At 40.5% G+C, this 21159-nt stretch overlaps 1 protein-coding gene across 1 annotated transcript in view; it reads right to left on the reverse strand.

The window, feature by feature from the left end:
• EGFL6 (EGF like domain multiple 6) overlaps nt 1-6037 on the reverse strand; it is a 46200-nt gene extending 40163 nt beyond the window's left edge. The window contains 4 exon segments of the mRNA XM_060088276.1: nt 1131-1216; nt 3948-3954; nt 5717-5829; nt 5925-6037. Coding sequence (XP_059944259.1) covers nt 1131-1216; nt 3948-3954; nt 5717-5829; nt 5925-6037 — 319 coding nt within the window.
• Nucleotides 6038-21159: the final 15122 nt, after the last annotated feature.

Genomic DNA, 21159 nt, shown 5'->3' on the forward strand with positions numbered 1-21159 from the left:
ATTGCAATTGAAAATAAAATTTAAATTTAAATCTAATGGGGGATCTGTATTTTATCTGGCAACTCTTTCAGGGGGACAAAATTGCCTACTGTTCTCGATATTATAACCTCTTTAATATCTTCAGATACAGCATATGGCAAAAGTCATAAATTGCCTTTTAAGGGATATCAATTACAGGGACTTCCCTGGTGGCACAGTGAATAAGATTCCATGATCCCAATGCAGGGAGCCCGGGTTCGATCCCTGGTCAGGGAACTAGATCCCACATGCATGTGCAACTAAGAGTTCCCATGCCACGACTAAGGAGCCGGCAAGCTGCAACTAAGGAGCCCACCTGCCGCAACTAAGACCATGTGCAACCAAACAAACAAATAAATAAATAAAACATTTAAAAATAAATAAATAAAATAAATCAATTACGATAAAAAATATGCATGTCATTCAACCCATCAATTCCATTTTTATACATTTACCCTATAAAAAGGTATATCCTTGCACTCAAGGGTGCAGGGATATGCATAGGATGATGTCTGATTTAGTGCTGTATGTAGTGGCAAAAAATTCAGGACGACTTATATGATAGTGGTTAAACTATTTTTTATGTAAATGATAAAAACATTTTCTCTACAGATTAGGATACAACCTTTAAAAGTATGAGATAGGTCTGTGTGCACTGACATGAAAAGATGCCCATGAGAAATATTCATGTCTGTACTATAATAAAAAAGGAACTGCAGAGATGGAGGACACATTCTTAGTTATGGGGAGAGGATGGACTGGGACCAGACATGCTCACTTTTTAATTTATATTCTTGTGCACTGTTGGATTTTTTTAGTAAAAGATATGCATTACTTCAGTAGCTTAAAAACACAATAAGCATGATTGGTTCAGAGGGAAAAAAAAGCCTTTTACTTGGTATCTTAACAAAAGCATCAGAATGACTTTGACATATTTCTAGAAGACATTGATTGAAAAATCTCGTTCTGAAACCACTTTCATTTGAAGATTTGAGTTAGAAACTACAGAATTCTGAGCACCATACTGTGTTCCAAACCCCGCTGCACTGCCTGATCTGTGTCTGAAAGCTCTGTGGTAGGTCTGTATTACCATCCTGGTCTGTAGTACTGACCTTGACTACAAGTTTTCCTGGTGTATCCTGGAACGCATCTACATTTGTTCGGTCCCACACACTCACCAAACTTGCATCCAGGTTCACTCATGGTTGTGGAAAGAAAAGGTGTTTGGACCATAAAACAACAGGAATACCTAGCCCAGTGAAATGCACAGATGTCAAACCCAGGTGCCTTCTGTATGGCAGAGAAATACACGGCGACATACAGAGGGCAATCTGCTCCCTCTCTAGTCTCTAGTTTTCACCTTAAGATACTGGAAAGCATTTTGCTTGTGAGCTATATCACTGGGCCCTATCCACCCACTCCTTTTCACGGAAAAAGAAATCTGACTCTGTATTAGATGTTTCTTTTACTTCAACCTTTGCTTTTGCTTCGAGTTAAGATTGTTGCCTATAGGGACTCCGCCTGGTCTTACCAGGGGTCCAGTGGTTAAGAATCTGCCTTTCAATGCAGGGGACATGGGTTCGATCCCTGGTCTGGGAACTAAGATCCCACATGCTGCAGGGCAACTAAGCCCATGCGCCACAACTACTCAGCTCACGCACTTTGGAGGCTGAGTGCCACAACTAGAGAGAAGCCCGAGCCACAACGAAGAGCCAGTGCACCACAACGAAAGATCCTGCATGCCACAACGAAGATCCCGCATGCCACACCTAAGACCAGACGCAGCCAAACAAAAAATGAATTAAAAAAAAAGAATGTTGCCTATAGCTTGAAATATGCAGGATAGCCCATTCTCAAGGCTCTGACCTTTAAGCATATAACACTCTTCCACTCAAACTGAGATAAAAATTTGCAGAACAGAGAATAACATTTGTCTTGTTGGAGGTTTACAGGAACATTGTGACCTGACCTAGGTGTACAGCTACAAGAACAAAGGATTCTGTCACCAAGAAGTATGCAGCAACCGACAATGCGCATCCTTCAGCTTGCCTTTAAAATGCTTTGCTGAAACCCTTTGAGGAGTTGGGGGTTTTGGGGAGCCTACTTCTCCTTGCATGGCTCTGAAATAAACACTGCTCTGCTCCAACCTCTGATGTTTTGGGTTTGTTTGGCCTCACTGCGTGTCGGGCACACAAATGTGCATTAGAGAACACAGTGGCACTCAAAGAAAAAGAAAGCCTCCCAGGCCACAGTCAGCCATTTTTGCATGTAAACACAAAATTTAGTAAAAGGAATATGATTTGTGAGCTGGAAGAGACTCCATCTTGCAGCAAGGGCCAACGTCCCTCTCTTCCTTTATATTGTTGCTTCTTTCTTCTCTCCCATATTGTCTCTCCTATTTTTCTTTTGAATGATCAAAATCTTTTTAATGCTGTGTGTTATCAGTCAAAATGAACAACCCACAGAGAGATGCTATCTCCAGCCCCAATGATGGGAACCACAAGTGTGATGGTGCTGGTGATGGTAGTGGTGATGGTGATGGAAGCATGACAAAGACAGGATTTGTTTTTCTGTTTTATGCACTTCTATATCCAGACACCTGACAAAAATTAGGCACTCAATAAATATTTTTTGGATGAGTGATGTGGTGGGAGAAACAACAAGGATAAGATGGGGAACAGCTTGGGTTGGGGGCAAAAAAACAGAGTCAGAGGTGGTGGAAATTTTGAGTCCAGCTCATAGGGAAGAGATAGGGAGAAAAAAGTTACAGATAGGAAGAAAGGAAAATGGGAAAACCCAAACATAAGAAGAGGAGAGAGAGAAAAAATAATGAATGAGAGAGACAGGAGGCATGTAGGGAATCATGGACCCTTGTATTTTCTGGATCTAGTAGGAGCTCCAGAAACAGCCAGCATATGACAGGATGACTCAACAACTGCCCAGAAATGCTTGCTTAGTTCTCTGCCCATTGATTCCCTGTCTCATAGTAGGTCCACCCCTAAGCAAGCTTGCTCCTAAGGACCCCAGCATCTTCCCCTTTGACCCCAGCCCTACTTTTTGCTGTCACCATTCATCTCCCAGCTACCTGGACTCAAAATCTCAGGTGTCAGTATTTTTTTCTTGTCCCCAACCCAATCAGTTACAGCGTCTTATCCTTCTATCCCTGTTTCTACCACCAATTCATTCAAAGAACAATTATTTATCTAGCTAATAGGAACCACTTTGCCCACAGATATCTGGGAGATTACACCGCATGCCTCTCTCTCTTCCCCACTTTCCCCACGTCAGCCTGTGACCAGTGGATGCAGGGGTTGAACAGCCTAGCCCTTTGTTTCTGGGCAGAAAAAATTCTGTGGTACAATTAACACTCCAGAGCTCCCTGTGGGATCAGACTGAAGCCAGATTTCTCTTGAAGCCACATCCTTTGTCTCTCTTCTTCCCCTGCTCCCTCACTCCCTTACAGATTTCTCCTGAGAGCACCTCTCAATATAATATTTGTACAAGAATCACCCTCAGGGCTTCCCTGGTGGCACAGTGATTAAGAATCCGCCTGCCAATGCAGTGGACACGGGTTCGAGCTTTGGTCCGGGAAGATCCTACATGCCACGGAACAACTAAGCCTGTGTGCCACAACTACTGAGCCTGCGGTCTAGAGCCTGCAAGTCACACCTGCTGAAGCCCTCGCTCCTGGAGCCCATGCTCTGCAATGAGAGGCCACTGCAACAAGAAGCCTGCGCACTGAAACGAAAGAGTATCTCCCGCTCACTGCAACTAGAGAAAGCCCATGCGCAACAAAGAAGATGGGAGGGAGGGAGGGAGAGAGGAAAGAAACTAACCTCTTTAGCAGCTTGCCTTCAATTCTTTCATGCCTATGGTATTATACTGTCCACAAAAGCACTGAGAGTGTGACTGGCTGTGTGTACCATGGCCAACTTGCTCTGATCTAGTTACAGAATAGCCCCTCCAGAAAGCCAAAGCTCCCCCTCATTTATTCACCAGAGACACGCAAGATTTATGGCAGTAAAAGTTTCATGTGACTGTAAGAGAGATTCCAAATCAGGCATCCCACATGGTTTTTGACCCTTTGCACCTGACTGACTTCAAAGAAAAATGTGTCATGTTGTGTCTAGAAAAAGAATAAAGCAACATTGAATTCCCCCATCACCTGCTGCTTTGAGGGACAGAAGTCTGCAATGAGAGTTCTGGGTCCTTTCTGGATCAAGGGGAATTTATGAGGCATTTTCTATGTGTGTCGGGGAATGAGCTCAGTCTTTGATGCATACACTCCTTACCTCTGAAGTAGGTATTCAGCTCTCCGAACTGCAACGGAGAAAATGCAGACTGAGCAAGCTTACCTACCTCACCCAAGGTCACCCACATCATTCTGGTTCTCAAGACAATGCCCTTGATCATGACACAATACATCCATTCAGTGTGAGGACCACCCTTTCAACTGACAAGGTCCCAGGGGGAATGTTCTAACTTTTTTTCTCTAGGCAAACAGTGATGAGCTTCAAACATTTTTTTCTAGTATCTTCATACTCTTGTCATATCCTCATAAGGAAACTGTGACAGTGGAAGGTTTTACATAACATCAAGCGTGTGAGAGCGATATCCATGTCCCCCAACGTTTCATGGATTTCAGACATGATCAAGTTCTGCCCTCACCTATTGTCTATCCAGATATTTTTGAACCAACTAAAGAGGTGGAGGTTCGGGCAGGGAAAGAGCAGCAAAAATAAGGTAGCATTGTTATTCTAAAAAATAGCTAACTTTTTTGTGCTTTACAGTTTATAATCCACTATGATCCACACCAGTGCCTGAAGCATATGGGACATGCAGTCATGTGTTCATCCCATTTAACAGATAAAGGATCCAGTTCAGGCCTATGCCACCTACTAGGTACACAGGGACCCTGAGACCAGATTCCTGTGCTGAAGGAATGCACCCCTGGTCAGCCAGTCAGCTAGGAGGAATGCAGATTTGATTCTTCTACACTGCGAGTGTCGATTACTATAGAAAATTATATAAAAAACAATGCAACACAAAACTCTGTGCTCAGCCCCAGACTCCCCAACTCTTGAAATTATCAAAGGCCTCTCTTGGAGTTCCTAACACATGGACTGAGAAACAATGTCCAAGGCAAATTATGGTACCTTAGTTTGAAATCTATACAAGAGAACCATGCATATTTTGCATGTATGCATGCATCCCTTGAAACCATCCAGAAACTGGCACAAAAGACTTAAAAAATGTGAGTAACCAAACTGTAAAGTAAATGGATAACTTTCTTGTTTGTGGTGATTCATGATTAAAAAGTGAATTTCATAAGAAATCAGTGGGAAAAATTATAATTAGAAGGAGGGATTTACTGACCTATTTTTGCCCAACTCAGTTTCTCTAGATTAAAACAAAAATAGTAACAAACAACCCAGCCCCATACTTACTAAGATAGCAGCAGAAATAATTGACGAGACAGGGCTCCTGAAACAAATCATGTCGACGGTGATGGTGTCAGCCATATTTTGAATGGGAAGAGATCTCACAGGAACCAGACCTTGGGTGTTGGCAGTTAGCATGTCCCTCCTCTAGGGAAGCCACTGGCAAGCTGGTGACAGCTTATGGTGTCACAGATGAAAACCGAAGGACCCAGACCTACTACCTGAGCACAGGGTGGTCGGAGTTTTTACAAAATTACCTTCACAAACTCCCATGCTGCCCCTTCTCCAGCCATAGCAGCAAACCAGTTTGGTTCCATAATGACAGACCCCAGGCTGGAGTGACGATGCCGACAACACGTGATCCTTTGGACTGCAGATAAAGAGCCACATGTTAGTACTGAGAAAACAGGAAGGGCCACAGAGACTCTGCCCTGTTACTATATGGACAGGAGACATGATGATTACCTGGTCAATTTCCATAAACCTGTTAGAAGCCCTAGATCAGATTTTGAAAACCTGAATTCTGGGGTGCCAGCCTCTGCTACCACCTCTTGCCAGCCTTCCCCAGTAATTAGCATCATCCATTTCCTTCTTCCCCAGGGTTCGAAGAATTGGGTTACATAAGCTATAAAACTAGGACACATAATCTAAAAAAGAGGCCACAAATGTCTGTTTCTGAACCTTGTAGAGGGCTAATTTTCAAATCTGCATTGTACAGACACAGTGGCTACCCAGGTCTGTTTCCACCTCAGTGCCAAGTGTGCTGATGTGACTCCCTGGCCCCATGGCTTTGTCCCAGACAAGAGAGCTGCACTTTTACCCCACTGGACACCTGGGGACCATTGAACAAACTGGAATCTCAATACACTATAGACGGTTAAAGCTGTGAAGGCTCTAGAGATCTTTCATCGAAGCCCTCTCATGTTACAGATGAGGAAACTCCAGCCCAACAGAGCAGAGTCACAGCCCCAGCAGAACCATGTCAGGGATTCCAGCCCAAGGCGCCTTCTTATTCCTGAAAACACAATTCACTCAACTTTTCAACCATAGAGCAGGGGTTGGCAAATGTTTTCCATAATGGGTCGGATGGTAAAGAGTTTAGGCTTTGTGGGCCATAAGGTCTTTATCCAAATGCAAAAGCAGCCACAGGCAACAGTAAATAGATAGGCATGGCTGTGTTCAATAAAACTTTATTTATGGACACTGACATTTGAATTTCATATAATTTTCACATGTCGTGTCATACAATAAAATTCTTTTGGTTTACCTTTAACCATTTAAAAAGATAATACCATTCTTAGCTCAAGGGTCACATAGAAACAGAGGGCCACCCAGCCTTGGCCTGGGGCCTGCCGTTTGCCAACCCTGATCTAGAGGCCAGAGAGAATGGGCCCCGCACCGAAGCACTACAGCTGAAGCTCCCTGCGTGTTCACCCATTATTCATTGGTCTGGGATTGGACAGGGTTGCTTAAGTCGTTTATTTTTGTGGATGGCTGGGGTTGTTTCCTCATGCACATTAAATACACTATAAAACATATGCATATTAAATACCTAGGCACTTTAACAGACAAGGAATGCACATTTCACCATGTGCTTTCTGCTTCACGACTGAATTCTATGCAAGTTAATAACACCTTAGTCAAGTTCAGGAAGTTAAGCAACCCTGTTGCTTTTCCCCTGTGGTCTGCTTCTCCCACCAACTTGGTTATTCAGGGAAGAGCTGCAAACATATGGTCTGGGACATTTCATTAACTGAGGACACCAAATGCAAGGATGATTTTACTACTGACTTTTTCTTGAAGGGGACTTTATTTTCACCCTCTAAAGGAATTCATTTGAGGAATTTATAAGTCAATCACTCGATCATTTAGAACAGGGTTTTTAAACCTCTACATGACTGATATTTGGGGCCAGATGAATCTTTGTTGTTGGAGGCTGTGCTGTGCATTGGAGGACATTTAGCAGCAAACCTGGACTCTATCTGTAGAGCCAGTAGCAGCCAGCCCTGCAATTGTGTCAGCCAAAAATGTCTCTGGACATTGTCAAATGTCCCCTGGGCTGGGGGGCAAAACTGTGCCCTGTTAAGTACCACTGCATTCAAATGAAACATTTATTGAGCACTTGCTATATTCCAATCACTGTCTTAGGCACATAGAGTGATTAAAAAGTCCCGACCTTTGCTCTCTTAAGTTCATAGTCTATTGTAAACAGATATATTAGAGTATAGGGCAGCATGGTAAGTATCATTACATTGCTCTCAGAAAGAGTTTGACTGAGAAATAATACAGCCCTCTGTCATAATCTAATCTGGATATTACTAACAATTCTGCAAGGGATACCATAATGTTGACCCAGTCTGCACATAACTGACAATTCCCAAACAAGAAACAGTGGACAAATGAACATGAAGTGTCTTGAGTGAATAAGTGCTAGTTCAAACACACTGATGTAGTTAAAAATCCTTTTTTAGCATTTAAAAAATTGAGTTAGAATTCACGTAACATAAAATGCAACATTTCCAGTGTTTTTTAGTATATTCATTATGTTGTGCAACCATCACCAACATCCAATTCCAGAACATTTTCATCACTCCAAAAAGAAACCCCATACCTAACAGCAGTTAGTTCCCAATTCTCCCCTCCCTCTATCCGCTGGCAACCACAAATCTACTTTTTGTCTCTGGATTTGCGTATTCTGGACATTTCACATAAATATAATCATATACTATATGGTCTTTTTGTGTCTGGCTTTTTTCATTTAGCATGTTTTCAAGGTTCATTCATCTTGTGACACATAAGAGTACTTTGTTCTTTTCTATTGCTGGATAATATTCTATGGTATGAACAGAACACATTTGTTTATCGATTCATCAGCTGATGGACATTTGAGATGTTTCTACTTTTTGGCTACTATGAATAATGCTGCTATGAACAACTGTGTACTAGTTCCTGTATGAACATATGTTTTCATTTCTCTTGGGTATATACCTAGGAGTGAAATTTCTGGGTCATAGGGTAACTCTATGTTTAACTTTTTGAGGACCTGCCACACTGGTGTCCAAGATGGCTGCATCATTTTATATTTCCACCAGCATTGTATGAGGGTTCCAATTTCTCCACATTCTCACCACCACTTGTTATTGTCCATTTTTTAATTTCAGCCATTCTATTCAGGTCCTTTGCCCATTTTCCAGTTGGGTTATTTGTCTTGATGTCCTTAAGATTTGAACACAAAGATCAAAACTAGTCAGGAGGGGCTTCCCTGGTGGCGCAGTGGTTGAGAGTCCGCCTGCCGATGCAGGGGACACGGGTTCGTGCCCCGATCCCGGAAGATCCCACATGCCGCGGAGCGGCTGGGCCCGCGAGCCATGGCCGCGGAGCCTGTGTGTCCGGAGCCTGTGCTCCGCAACGGGAGAGGCCACAGCAGTGAGAGGCCCGCGTACAGCAAAAAAAAAAAAAAATAATAAATAAATAAAAAAAAACTAGTCAGGAAAATGAGGTATCCCCATATCCTGGTGAATAGGTAATGTAACTTTATCTCACCCTGTGAACAAAATCTTCCACCTAGATGCTCAGAGTCAGTTTCTTGACCATACATGTTTGTAATAAACCTTGACAAAGTGCCCACATCTCTTTCCTCTTCCTTTAACAACATGGAGCTCACGTTTGGAGAGCAGAGTGGAGGGAGAAACTAACTTTGCCTGGAAAAGAGGAGGAAGGTGTCACAGGGGAGGCGACATTTCAGGTGGATTTAAAAGAAAACATGATAAATAGGAAGGCTATGTGGGGGGGAATTCTGCCTATGGGAATTTAATTCCATATTTTTATAAGGAATGTGGGATTCATTTAATTAGATTTCAATCTATCAACAAAACCATAGAGATCACTTGCCAACTTTTTTTTAAACTTGTATTTTATATTGGAGTACAGTTGATTTACAATATTGTGTTAGTTTCAAGTGTACAGCAAAGTGATTCAGTTATAAATATATGTATACCTATTCATTTTCATATTCTTTTTCCATTTAGGTTATTACAGAGTATTCAGTAGTGTTCCCTGTGCTATCCAGTAGGTCCTTGTTGGTTATCTATTTTTTTTCAAATTACTAAAATTTATTGAGGAAAAATTTAAGAAACATTATACCAGATAACTCCTTCCGAAGAGACAGCTGAAGTTATTATATTTTGAAAGGAAATGTTTCAAATAATGTTTTTAAAGAGGAGAAAATATCTCCTTTTTTTTACAACTTTATTGGAGTATAATTGCTTCATAATGTGTATTAGTTTCTGCTTTATAACAAAGTGAATCAGTTATAAATATACATCTGTTCCCATATCCCTTCCCTCTTGCATCTCTCTCCCTCCCACCCTCCCACCCCTCCAGGCAGTCACAAAGCACCGAGCTGATCTCCCTGTGCTATGTGGCTGCTTCCCACTAGCTATCTACCTTATGTTTGGTAGTGTATATATGTCCATGCCTCTCTTTTGCTTGGTCACAGCTTAACCTTCCCCCTCCCTATATCCTCAAGTCCATTCTCAAGTAGGTCTGTGTCTTTATTTCTGTTTTACCCCTAGGTTCTTCATGACATTTTTTTTCTTAAATTCCATATATATGTGTTAGCATACGGTATTTGTCTTTCTCTTTCTGACTTACTTCACTCTGTATGACAGATTCTAGGTTTATCCACCTCATTACAAATAGCTCAATTTCATTTCTTTTTATGGCTGAGTAATATTCCTTTGTATATATGTGTCACATCTTCTTTATCCATTCATCTGATGATGGACACTTAGGTTGTTTCCATATCCGGGCTATTGTAAATAGAGCTGCAATGAACATTTTGGTACATGACTCATTTTGAATTATGGTTTTCTCAGGGTATATGCCTAGTAGTGGGATTGCTGGGTCATATGGTAGTTCTATTTGTAGTTTTTTAAGGAACCTCTATACTGTTCTCCATAGTGGCTGTACCAATTCACATTCCCACCAGCAGTGCAAGAGTGTTCCCTTTTTTCCACACCCTCTCCAGCATTTATTATTTCTAGATTTTTTGATGATGGCCATTCTGACTGGTGTGAGATGATATCTCATTGTAGTTTTGATTTGCATTTCTCTAATGATTAATAATGTTGAGCATTCTTTCATGTGTTTGTTGGCAATCTGTATATCTTCTTTGGAGGAATGTCTATTTAGTTCTTCTGCCCATTTTTGGATTGGGTTGTTTGTTTTTTTTGCTATTGAGCTGCATGAGCTGCTTATAGATTTTGGAGATTAATCCTTTGTCAGTTGCTTCATTTGCAAATATTTTCTCCCAGTCTAAGGGCTGTCTTTTGGTCTTGTTTATGGTTTCCTTTGCTGTGCAAAAGCCTTGAAGTTTCATTACGTCACATTTGCTTATTTTTGTTTTTATTTCCATTTCTCTAGGAGGTGGGTCGAAAAGGATCTTGCTGTGATTTATGTCATAGAGTGTTCTGCCAATGTTTTCCTCTAATAAGAGTTTGATAGTTTCTGGCCTTACATTTAGGTCTTTAATCCATTTCGATCTTATTTTTGTGTATAGTGTTAGGGAGGGATCTAATCTCATACTTTTACATGTACGTGTCCAGTTTTCCAAGCACCACTTATTGAAGAGGCTGTCCTTTCTCCACTCTATATCCCTGCCTCCCTTATCAAAGATAAGGTGACCATATGTGTGTGGGTTTATCTCTGGGCTTTCTAGCCTGTTGCATTGATCTACCTTTCTGTTTTTGTGCCAGTACCATACTGTCATGATTACTGTAGCTTTGTAATATAGTCTGAAGTCAGGGAGCCTGATTCCTCCAGCTCCATTTTTCGTTCTCAAGATTTCTTTGGCTGTTCGGGGTCTTTTGTGTTTCCATACAAATTGTGAAATATTTTCTTCTGGTTCTGTGAAAAGTGCCAGTGATAGTTTGATAAGGATTGCATTGAATCTGTAGATTGCTTTGGGTAGTAATTTTCACAATATTGTTTCTTGCAATCCAGGAACATGGTATATCTCTCCATCTATTTGTATCATCTTTAATTTCTTTCATCAGTGTCTTATAATTTTCTGCATACAGGTCTTTTGTCTCCTTAGGTAGTTTTATTCTTAGATATTTTATTCTTTTTGTTGCAATGGTAAATGGGAGTGTTTCCTTGATTTCACTTTCAGATTTTTCATCATTACTGTACAGGAATGCCAGAGATTTCTGTGCATTTATTTTGTATCCTGCTACTTTACCAAACTCATTGATTAGCTCTAGTAATTTTCTGGTAGCATCTTTAGGATTCTCTATGTATAGTATCATGTCATCTGCAAACAGTGACAGCTTTACTTCTTTTCTGATTTGGATTCCTTTTATGACCTTTTCTTCTCTGATTGCTGTGGCTAAAAGCTCCAAAACTATGTTGAATAAGAGTTGTGAGGGTGAGCAACCTTGTCTTGTTCCTGATCTTAGTGAAAATGCTTTCACTTTTTTAACCATTGAGGATGATGTTGACTGTGGGTTTGTCATATATGGCCTTTATTATGTTGAGGAAACTTCCCTTTATGCCTACTATGTGGAGGGTTTTTATCATAAATGGGTGTTGATTTTTTTCGAAAGGTTTCTCTGCATCTATTGAGATGATCATATGCTTCTTCTCCTTCAATTTGTTAATATAGTGTATCACGTTGACTGTCGTTTATATTGAAGAATACTTGCATTCCTGGAATAAACCCCACTTGATCATAGTGTATGATCCTTTCAATGTGCTGTTGGATTCTGTTTGCTACTATTTTGTTGAGGATTTTTGCATCTATGTTCATCAGTGATATTGGCCTTTAGTTTTCTTTCTTTGTGACATCCTTGTCTGATTTTGGTATCAGGGTGATGGTGGCCTTGTAGAATGAGTTTTGGAGTGTTCCTCCCTCTGCTATATTTTGGAAGAGTTTGAGAAGGATAGGTGTTAAACTCTCCAAGCCAGAAGGGATTGGCAGGACATATTTAAAGTGATGAAAGAGAAAAACCTGAAACGAAGATTACTGTTTTTTTTTTTTATCAGTGAGATCACACCGTGTTCATTTTGATATGTCTGACTTACTTCTTAAGTACTTCTTACTTCTTACTTCGTCTTACTTCTTCTCAACATCTCTTACTTTTAAAGATGTTGACTTAACATAGTGCCCTCAAAGTGCACCCATTTTGTTACAAAAGACAGCATTTTCCTTCTACTATGGCTGAATATATTTTTATTTTGACACTTTTTTTTCTGCCACACAAAATACTTTTCTGTGGCACCTTTTCTTTATCCATCTATTCAACCTAAGTGTGTTGTTTTCCTGTTATGGCATTTGAGAATAATGGTGCAGTGTACATAGGAGGCAGATATCATTTTGAGTTGCTGTTTTTCCTTCCTTTATATAAATACCCAAAGAGTTTTTTCTGGATGATTTGGTAGTTCTACTTTTTAGCTTTTTGAGGAACCACCAAACTGTTTTCTAGAGTGGGTACACCAATCTGTCTTCCCAACAACAGTGTAGAAAGGCTTCCTTTTGTCATGCCTGCTATCTTCTCTTTTTTGATAATAGCCAATCTAATAGGTATGAGGTGATATTCCACTACTGAGGTTTTGCACTTTCCTAATGTATGTTGGATATTAGCCGCTTATCAGGTATGTGTTTGTAAATATTTTATACTATTCTGTAGACTGCCTGTTAATTCTGTTGATTGTTTCCTTTATTATATAGGAATGTTTCAGTTCAATTTCACTTAACTTCACTTTTGATGTTGTTGCCTGCTCTACCGCTGTCATAGTCAAGAAATTATTGCCAAGACCAATCTTGAGAAGTTTGTTCCTTATCTTTTCTCAAGGGCTTTGTAACTTTTCGGTCCTATATTTAAAGCATTTCCCCCAACATTATTGAGTTATAATTGTCATATAACCTTGGTACTTTTAAGGTACACAGCATGATGATTAGATTTACATCTATGTTTTGAAATAATACTATAATAATGTTAGTTAATACTTCTATCACCTCACATAGTTACCAATTTTGTGTGTGTTCTGTAGGAATATTTAACAACTACTTTCCGAGTAACTTTGAAATATGCGATAAAGTCGCATATTAGGTAACTAAGTCACTATGCTGTAATTTAGATCCCAATCACTTACACATTTTATAACAGGAAATTTGTACTCTTTGACCATCATCTCCCTATTTCTCCCAACCCACACGTATTAAATACATATACACTCTCTGCTTTGATGACCTCAGCCCTTTAGATTTCTTAAATAAGTGGGACCACACAGTTTGCTTTATCTCTCTGATTTTTTCACTAAGCATAATGCCCGCAAGTTTATTCCATGTGGTCACAAATTGCAGGATTTCCTTTATATGGCTGTATAATATCCATTGTGGTAATATATACATTTATTAATCCATTTAACTATTGATAAACAGTTAGTGACTATGCCTTGCATATTTTAGGTAAATATTTATACAGTGAACATGGGAGTGCAAATATCTCTGTAAAGTAACTGATGTCATTTCCTTCAAATATATATATTCAGAAATGGAATTGCTAGGTTACATGGTGGTACTAATTTTAGTATTTTGAGGAACATCCGAGTTATTTTCTGTAGTGGTTGTTCTAAGTTACATTCCCACCAACAGTCTGTAACTGTTCCCTTTTCTCTACATGTTTGACAACACTTTTATCTCTTGTCTTTTTCATAATAACCACTATGAAATGTGTGAGTTGATATCTCATTGTGGTTTTATTTTGCATTTCTCTGACTATTACAGATGTTGAGCAAATCTTCATGTGTCTGTTGGTCATTTGTAGGTCTCCTATGAGGGGAATATATCTGCTAAGGTCTTCAGCCCACTTTCAAATTATATTATTCAACATTTTTTTTAATTGAGTCCTTTTATGTTTGGACATTAGTCCCTTAGCTGGCATGTAGTTGGCAAGTCTTTTCTCCCATTCCATAGGAGAATTCCTATGCCTCCTATTCTATTGCCTCTTCACTCTGTTCAAGTTTCTTTTTGTGCAGAAGATTTTAAATTTGATATTGTCACACATGTTGAATTTTCTTTTTGTTCCTTCTACTTTTGGTATCATATCCAAAAGTCATTGCTGAGACAAATGTCTTGGAGATTTTTTTCTGTTTTATTCTAGGGATTTTGTGATTTCTGTTCATGTGTTAATTTTTGAGTCGTCTAAGATGGGTGTTCAGTTTTATTCTTTTCCATGTGGTTATCCAGTTTTTCCAACACCACTTAGTGTAAAGACTATTTTTCTCCATTGTTTATTCTTGACGTCCTTGTCAAATATTAGTTGACTGTACATGTATGAGTTTATTTCTGGTCTCTCAGTCCTATTCTATTGGTCTATTATCTATTTTTTTTGCTAGTCTCACACTATTTTGATTACTGTAACTTTGGATTACATCTTTTTTGGAGTATAATTGCTCTACAATGGTGTGTTATTTTCTGCTTTATAACAAAGTGAATCAGTTATACATATACATATGTTCCCATATCTCTTCCCTCTTGCATCTCCCTCTCTCCCACCCTCCTTATCCCACCCCTCTAAGTGGTCACAAATCACCGAGCTGATCTCCTTGTGCTATGCGGCTGCTTCCCACTAGCTATCTGTTTTATGTTTGGTAGTGTATATATGTCCATGCCACTCTCTCACTTCGTCTCAGCTTACCCTTCCCGTTCCCCGTGTCCTCAAGTCCATTCTCTACATCTGCATCTTTATTCCTGTCCTGCCCCTAGATTTTAAAAGTATGTATTTATTAAGTGGCTTTACTGATCTCTGGGAAAATAAGTTTCAGGGCTTAGGTGAAGCCGGGCAGCAGCTCCTCTATGCGTGAAGTGGCAACTGGTGTGCCAGAGAGCTTGAGGCGTGCCGTGCACAGCTGGCTGGGACCCGCCTCCAGCACAACCCAAGCATCCTCTGCGCTCACTGTTCGCTGCTGAGAAACTTCCCTCAGACTCAGGTCTGTTCCCTCTTGTCACCAGCACCACGTTTCGCCATCTGTTTCAGACATGGGACAGGTTTCGGCGATACCCGCGCTCCAGGATTTCACAATTTAGTTGAACATTCAAAGCATGAACCAAGGGATGCCGGTTTGGAAAGACACTTCTGTCTTCTAGGTTTTCATACTCTGTGGGCTTTTCTTCCCAGAATGCAAATCATGCACAACTAGAGCTGGAAGGTCACCAAGTCCTGTACAACCCTGTCATCTGACAAGTGATCTCTCCTGCTCATTTGCAACACATTACTTACACGGGACCACTAAAAGATATTGTAAGGCAGTAACCATTTCAGAAATGAATGGCAGAAACTCGAGCACTATATGAGTTCAGAGAATTCATGTGGGTATTTAGATATTCTTCGTTTTGACAACTATTATAATAGAATGAATGCTCGGTCCCTACTGCAGCCCCACCCTCACCCACACCCTGTGGCTTCAGGGTGGGCAGAGCCTATGGTCCCCACACTTTGGCTTTGGACATGGCTGTGGGACCTTTTTGATGAATGGCCTGAGGACCAGTTCCAAGCCTAGGTGGTAAAACACCTGGGCCTCTATTATAGCCATGAGAAGACCATGCCCCAGCCAGCCTCTTGACCCAAGAATGAGCATCAGGTGAAAGAGAGCTACCTGATCAACTGTAGACTCACAGCTAGCCTAGTGTATATCAGCCAACCCATAGATACATGAATAAACTCAGCCAAGATCAGCAGTGCCAGCCAAGCTACTGAGGCTTATTGTGATAATTTGTTACACAGCAATAAATGTCTGATACACCTGTGACCTGGTATTATAAATAAAATGAAGACTATAGAGAAATAGGAGATTTGTCTTGCTTATAAGCTTGACTCATGGTTATATAATGGGCATATGCCTTAATTCTAGCCAGTGAAATGTGAGAAGTGGGGATGGGGCAGATTCTTGCTGCAGACCATTGATGTCCTTATTGGCATGAGCCATGCTACACTGGATCTTCTGTTTTATGGATGAAGACATCTTAATGGATTCAGTGTCCTTGGTTAGTAGCCAGTTAAGCCATTGAACTGTTCATAGCTAATAGTGATAGGCATTATCCTAAATGCTTTACACACATCTTATTGAACACTCACAACTGTATAGGTAGGGATGATTAACTCTCCCATGTTTGAAGTGTCAAACTGAGAGGTAGAGACGTTAAGTGACTTGCCTAAGTTCACACAGCTAATGAGTGTAGAACCAGAATTGAAAAACAGGGCTCATCTCCCCTTGGCCTGTGCCACTCTTATGTTGATATCTTTTCTTCATCTTCTTACTCCTTGGTGACTTCATATGTCAAATGAGTCTCATGAACAAGGTAATAAGATGGTCTCTTCAAGGCCATTACCAAAACCCTTTTAATTCTTCATATCATAACTAGTTTTGTCAACTGAAAATGTTAAAATTGAAAGGAAAGAATATAAATGTACGAACTGTACACCTACAAATATCTTAAAGCAAATGCAAGATTAATATTGTCTAAGTGTGGCTTTTCCCACAAGCAGACCCTAAGGCAAGGATTTGAGCGGAAGTAGTTTGTTCTGAAGGCTCATAGAACACTGGTAAGGGAGTGACGGAGTGAAACAGGAAGGGAAGGAAAACAGTAGCATGTGTGTATCAAGTTATAACTGGGGAAACTGGAGCATCAGCCTGCTGAGCATCGCCCAGAGCCAGCTTAGATGGTGCACCTCCACATGACCTCGCCCAACAGGTGAGGGAGTTGGGCTATTATAGACCACATCTGCATTCAGTCATTGACTGAAGGCTTCTAACAGGCTACTGATCCTAAGATTTCTGCTTGCTGAACTGACGTCAGAGTGGGGGGTGACAGACAAAGAAAGCCCTTAGCCCTGTAGAGGCCCAATGTTGAAATAGTAGTCCAGGGGGATACAGGCAGGGCACCACATTGGCTGTTACCTAAAGTCTAGAAAGTCCTAAAGTCTAGAAATTGAATTGAACTGAGAATTATGTTTTTACCCATGCCACTGCTCCCTAAACATTCAGAGCCAAACACTTCCTCCTCCAAATACACCATTATTCAAAAAAGTCCGACTAAAACATGACTAGCCTCAAATGTGGGGGCCATCCCACTTGCTTAGCCCTGAGTCATGAAGGGTCAGAATAACATCATGCATGTTTATCTGTCACTTTCTAGTTTTAGTTTCAGCATTTTGATGCTGTTTCTTCTTCTTCTTCTTTTTTTTTTTTCAGAGCTGACTTCTCTTCTGTTTAATTAAAGGAGGTGATGAACATGACAACAGAAAACTTCCAGAGGAAGTCAAACACTCCTCAGCCAATGCACCTATTATTTCCTGGGGACAACTGTCAAAAAGGGCACCATCAGGAAGCATGTGGAACAGAGAAGGAACCTAGAAATGATGTGTTGCCAGGTGAGAAGATGTTAGACACAAATTGCCACGTCGAGGCTGTTGTTTTTAATAACCACACTGGTGTGGCTGACTTTGAAGAGAACTGCTCTTTAGATGGCCCTACTCCATTCTACAAAGGCAAAACAAGCTTTGATCAGAATCTCATAAATTCATCTACCCCTTTTACAGGAATACTTTTTGTTTTCCAATCTATTTCCACTTAGCCCCCTGCATGGAACAGGTGTGATGGGGGTATTTTTGTGTTGAGTATATACCCATAACACATATATAAATCTTTCAACACTTATGATGTGCCTGGTGCTGAGATCCAGAAGTTATAGTGAAATATCAGCACCAGAAACAAAGCACTGTTGGACGAAAGGGCGGGGTGGAAAATTGTCTAGGCCAGAGTTTTAAAACTTTAACATCAATACAAATTACCTGGGGGTCTTGTTTGGGGTTCTGTTTCAAAAACGAACCCAAGTGATGCCCATGCATCTTGTTGAGAACCACTTAGTGTAGTGAGGGTCCAGAGACCACCTGGCCCAGTAGTCCTCAAGCTCAGCTGCATGTTGGGATCATCTAGGAAGCTTTGAAACTACTGATGCCTGGGTCCCATCTAAGGTGATTCTACTGTCTGGACTATGGCTTGGGCATGGGGACAGTTGGAAATTCCTTTGGTGGTTCTAATGGAGAACCAATATTGAGAGCCATTGATCTGGACCAAATCTGACATCTTACAGTTGAAAAAACTCAGCGTGTGGAGCGCCTTGCCTGAGGCCACACACAGGATGAGTTAACATCCCTGTGTTTCCATCACATAGGCCTCCCCCTCAAATTTCATGACGTCTTCTCCATCACCATTCCTACTGAAGAAGAAAATGGCATCTCTTCTTCACCTTCTCCATTAACTGTAGCCCAGAATCATGTTCTAGAAATGGATGTCTTTTCTTAGTCTGTTTCTTTCCATGTCTTCTTTTTCCATGAAAGGATGCAGTGAAGAAGTGTAAGACTCAATGCAGACACTGCTAAATTCTGCAGGGGAAGGTGTGTCTTGTGGTTCACACTGCTTTCCTTCATTCTGTGCCTGTCAAACAAATTCCAAACACTAACAGTCTTCCTCCCTTTTCTCCCTCCCATCTCAACCCCCACCACTGGATCCTTCCCTTTCTATTCCTACCCTCTTCCCTTGCTCAAACATTTATCTGGGACCTACAAAATGCCAGGCCCTGGGATAGGCAGTGGGGACAGCTTGTTGGAAATGTGTACACCAGATAGTCCCTGGTTCCTTTTTCTCCCTGATGACATGGGCTGGACAACCAACATGTGGTTCTTAGAAAATCTGGTCTTTAGCAATATAATTCTCACTTCTTAGGAAGCAGAAGAAAACTAAGGTATGATGCAAAGAGCAAAAAAAAAAAAAAAAAAAAAATACCATGATCCATTTTCCCCTCAAATTTAGCCAATTCCCTACTTGATATTTGAGGAAGAGAATGAAATTGATATTTGTAGAGTAATTATTACATGCTACACATTTTGGAGAGAGTAACTGTTTACTCTTAACAACTCCTATATAAAGTAACTATTACCACACCATTTTACAGATGAACAATGAGAGGTTTAGAGCACATAAATATCTTGTCTAAGGTCACTTATCAACGTAATGGAAAGAACATGAATTTTGACGTCAGGTCTCACTGGAGATTAATTTTGCCACTAAATTTCATTTTTTATGGCATGAAGTGGTTGTTGGTGGGGTGGTCAGCTCACCACCAGGAACAGTGAATAATATTTTATGTGTAGGGGAGGGGAGTATGTTCCAGTGAGGAGCAACACGACTTCAGATTTTTAAGCAAGTTTATGACCCTTTAAATGTCATTACTATATAGAAAAACCGCCTTGCCCATGAATAAAATCTCTTGGTCTGAATGTTAGCTCCCTTGACTTTTACCATATTCATAAGTTTCCAGCTTAAGGCACTCAGTCACACGGTGCTTTTTTGTCTTTATTGTGGGAAGGTATGTCTTGATCCATCCTGTGCACTTCCTTCCTGTCCCATGTGTAAATATCCTTTGCTATTTTCCTGTTCACAATTGAATGTAATGATATCTTGGAATACATCTACAGCTTGTCTATTTGCTTTTTCCTACATAAACCCTATAGAATGACTTGTTAGGACTAAAGCCAGGAAACTCAGTTTAGACAGGCCTTAAAAGTAAAGACTTTTACTCAGTCACTCCAACTTGATTTGGGAAAGATTGGTTGAGAAATATTCTGTGGACTATACATTTGTGATATTAAAAAAATAAAAAGTACCAAAATTTGCTGAAACAAAAATTTTTTTTCTTTTCTTTTTTTCTTTTTCTTTTTCTTTTTTTTTTTTTTACATTATCTACCTATTTTCAAAAAGTTCTCCTAGACCTTCCCTGGTGGTGCAGTGATTGAGAATCCACCTGCCAATGCAGGGGAAACGGGTTTGTGACCCGGTCCAGGAGGATCCCACATGCTGCGGAGCGGCTGGGCCTGTGAGCCATGGCTGCTGGGCCTGTGCTTCCAGAGCCTGTGCTCTGTAATGGGAGGGGCCACAACAGTGAGAGGCCCGCGTACAGCAAAAAAAAAAAAAAAAGTTCTCCTATATGGTTTACAGACTTATTTATTTCTTTAACAAACATATAATGTTCCCTAATCAATCATGTGCTGGACACTGTTTGGTTGAGATAAAAAATGACTACGACATACTCCCTTGCCCTAGGTGACAGAAATGTAAATATATTATTGCAATTAATGGCCTAAGTCTTCATAAAAGTACTTTGGGATGCTGTGGAAATAAGAGAGGGAGAAGATAACTTCTTTGTGTTCTATACATGTAAATGTCCCTGTTTGATCCCCTGCTTTCATGGCCATTTGATAAAATGATTTTCATTTTTAAAAAATATTTATTTACTTATTTATTATTTATTTTGGTTGTGCTGGGTCTTAGTTGTGGCACGCAGGATCTTTAGTTGCAGCAGGCAGACTTCTTAGTTGCAGCATGCGGACTCTTAGTTGGGGCATGTGGGCTTCTTAGCTGCGGCATGCAAACTCTTAGTTGCGACATGCATGCGGGATCTTGTTCCCCGACCAGGGATCAAACCCAGACCTCCTGCATTGGGTGTGTGAAGTCCTACCCACTGGACCACCAGGGAAGTCCCTAAACTGATTTTTAGATGGCAAGATTTCTAGAAAATAGAAAACGTTGAAAGTTATATTTATTCAGATAATAACTTATCCCAAACCACACTGACTCA

The sequence above is a fragment of the Mesoplodon densirostris genome (genome assembly GCF_025265405.1).
Source record: "Mesoplodon densirostris isolate mMesDen1 chromosome Y unlocalized genomic scaffold, mMesDen1 primary haplotype SUPER_Y_unloc_2, whole genome shotgun sequence".
In the NCBI taxonomy this organism is placed as follows: Eukaryota; Metazoa; Chordata; class Mammalia; order Artiodactyla; family Ziphiidae; genus Mesoplodon; species Mesoplodon densirostris.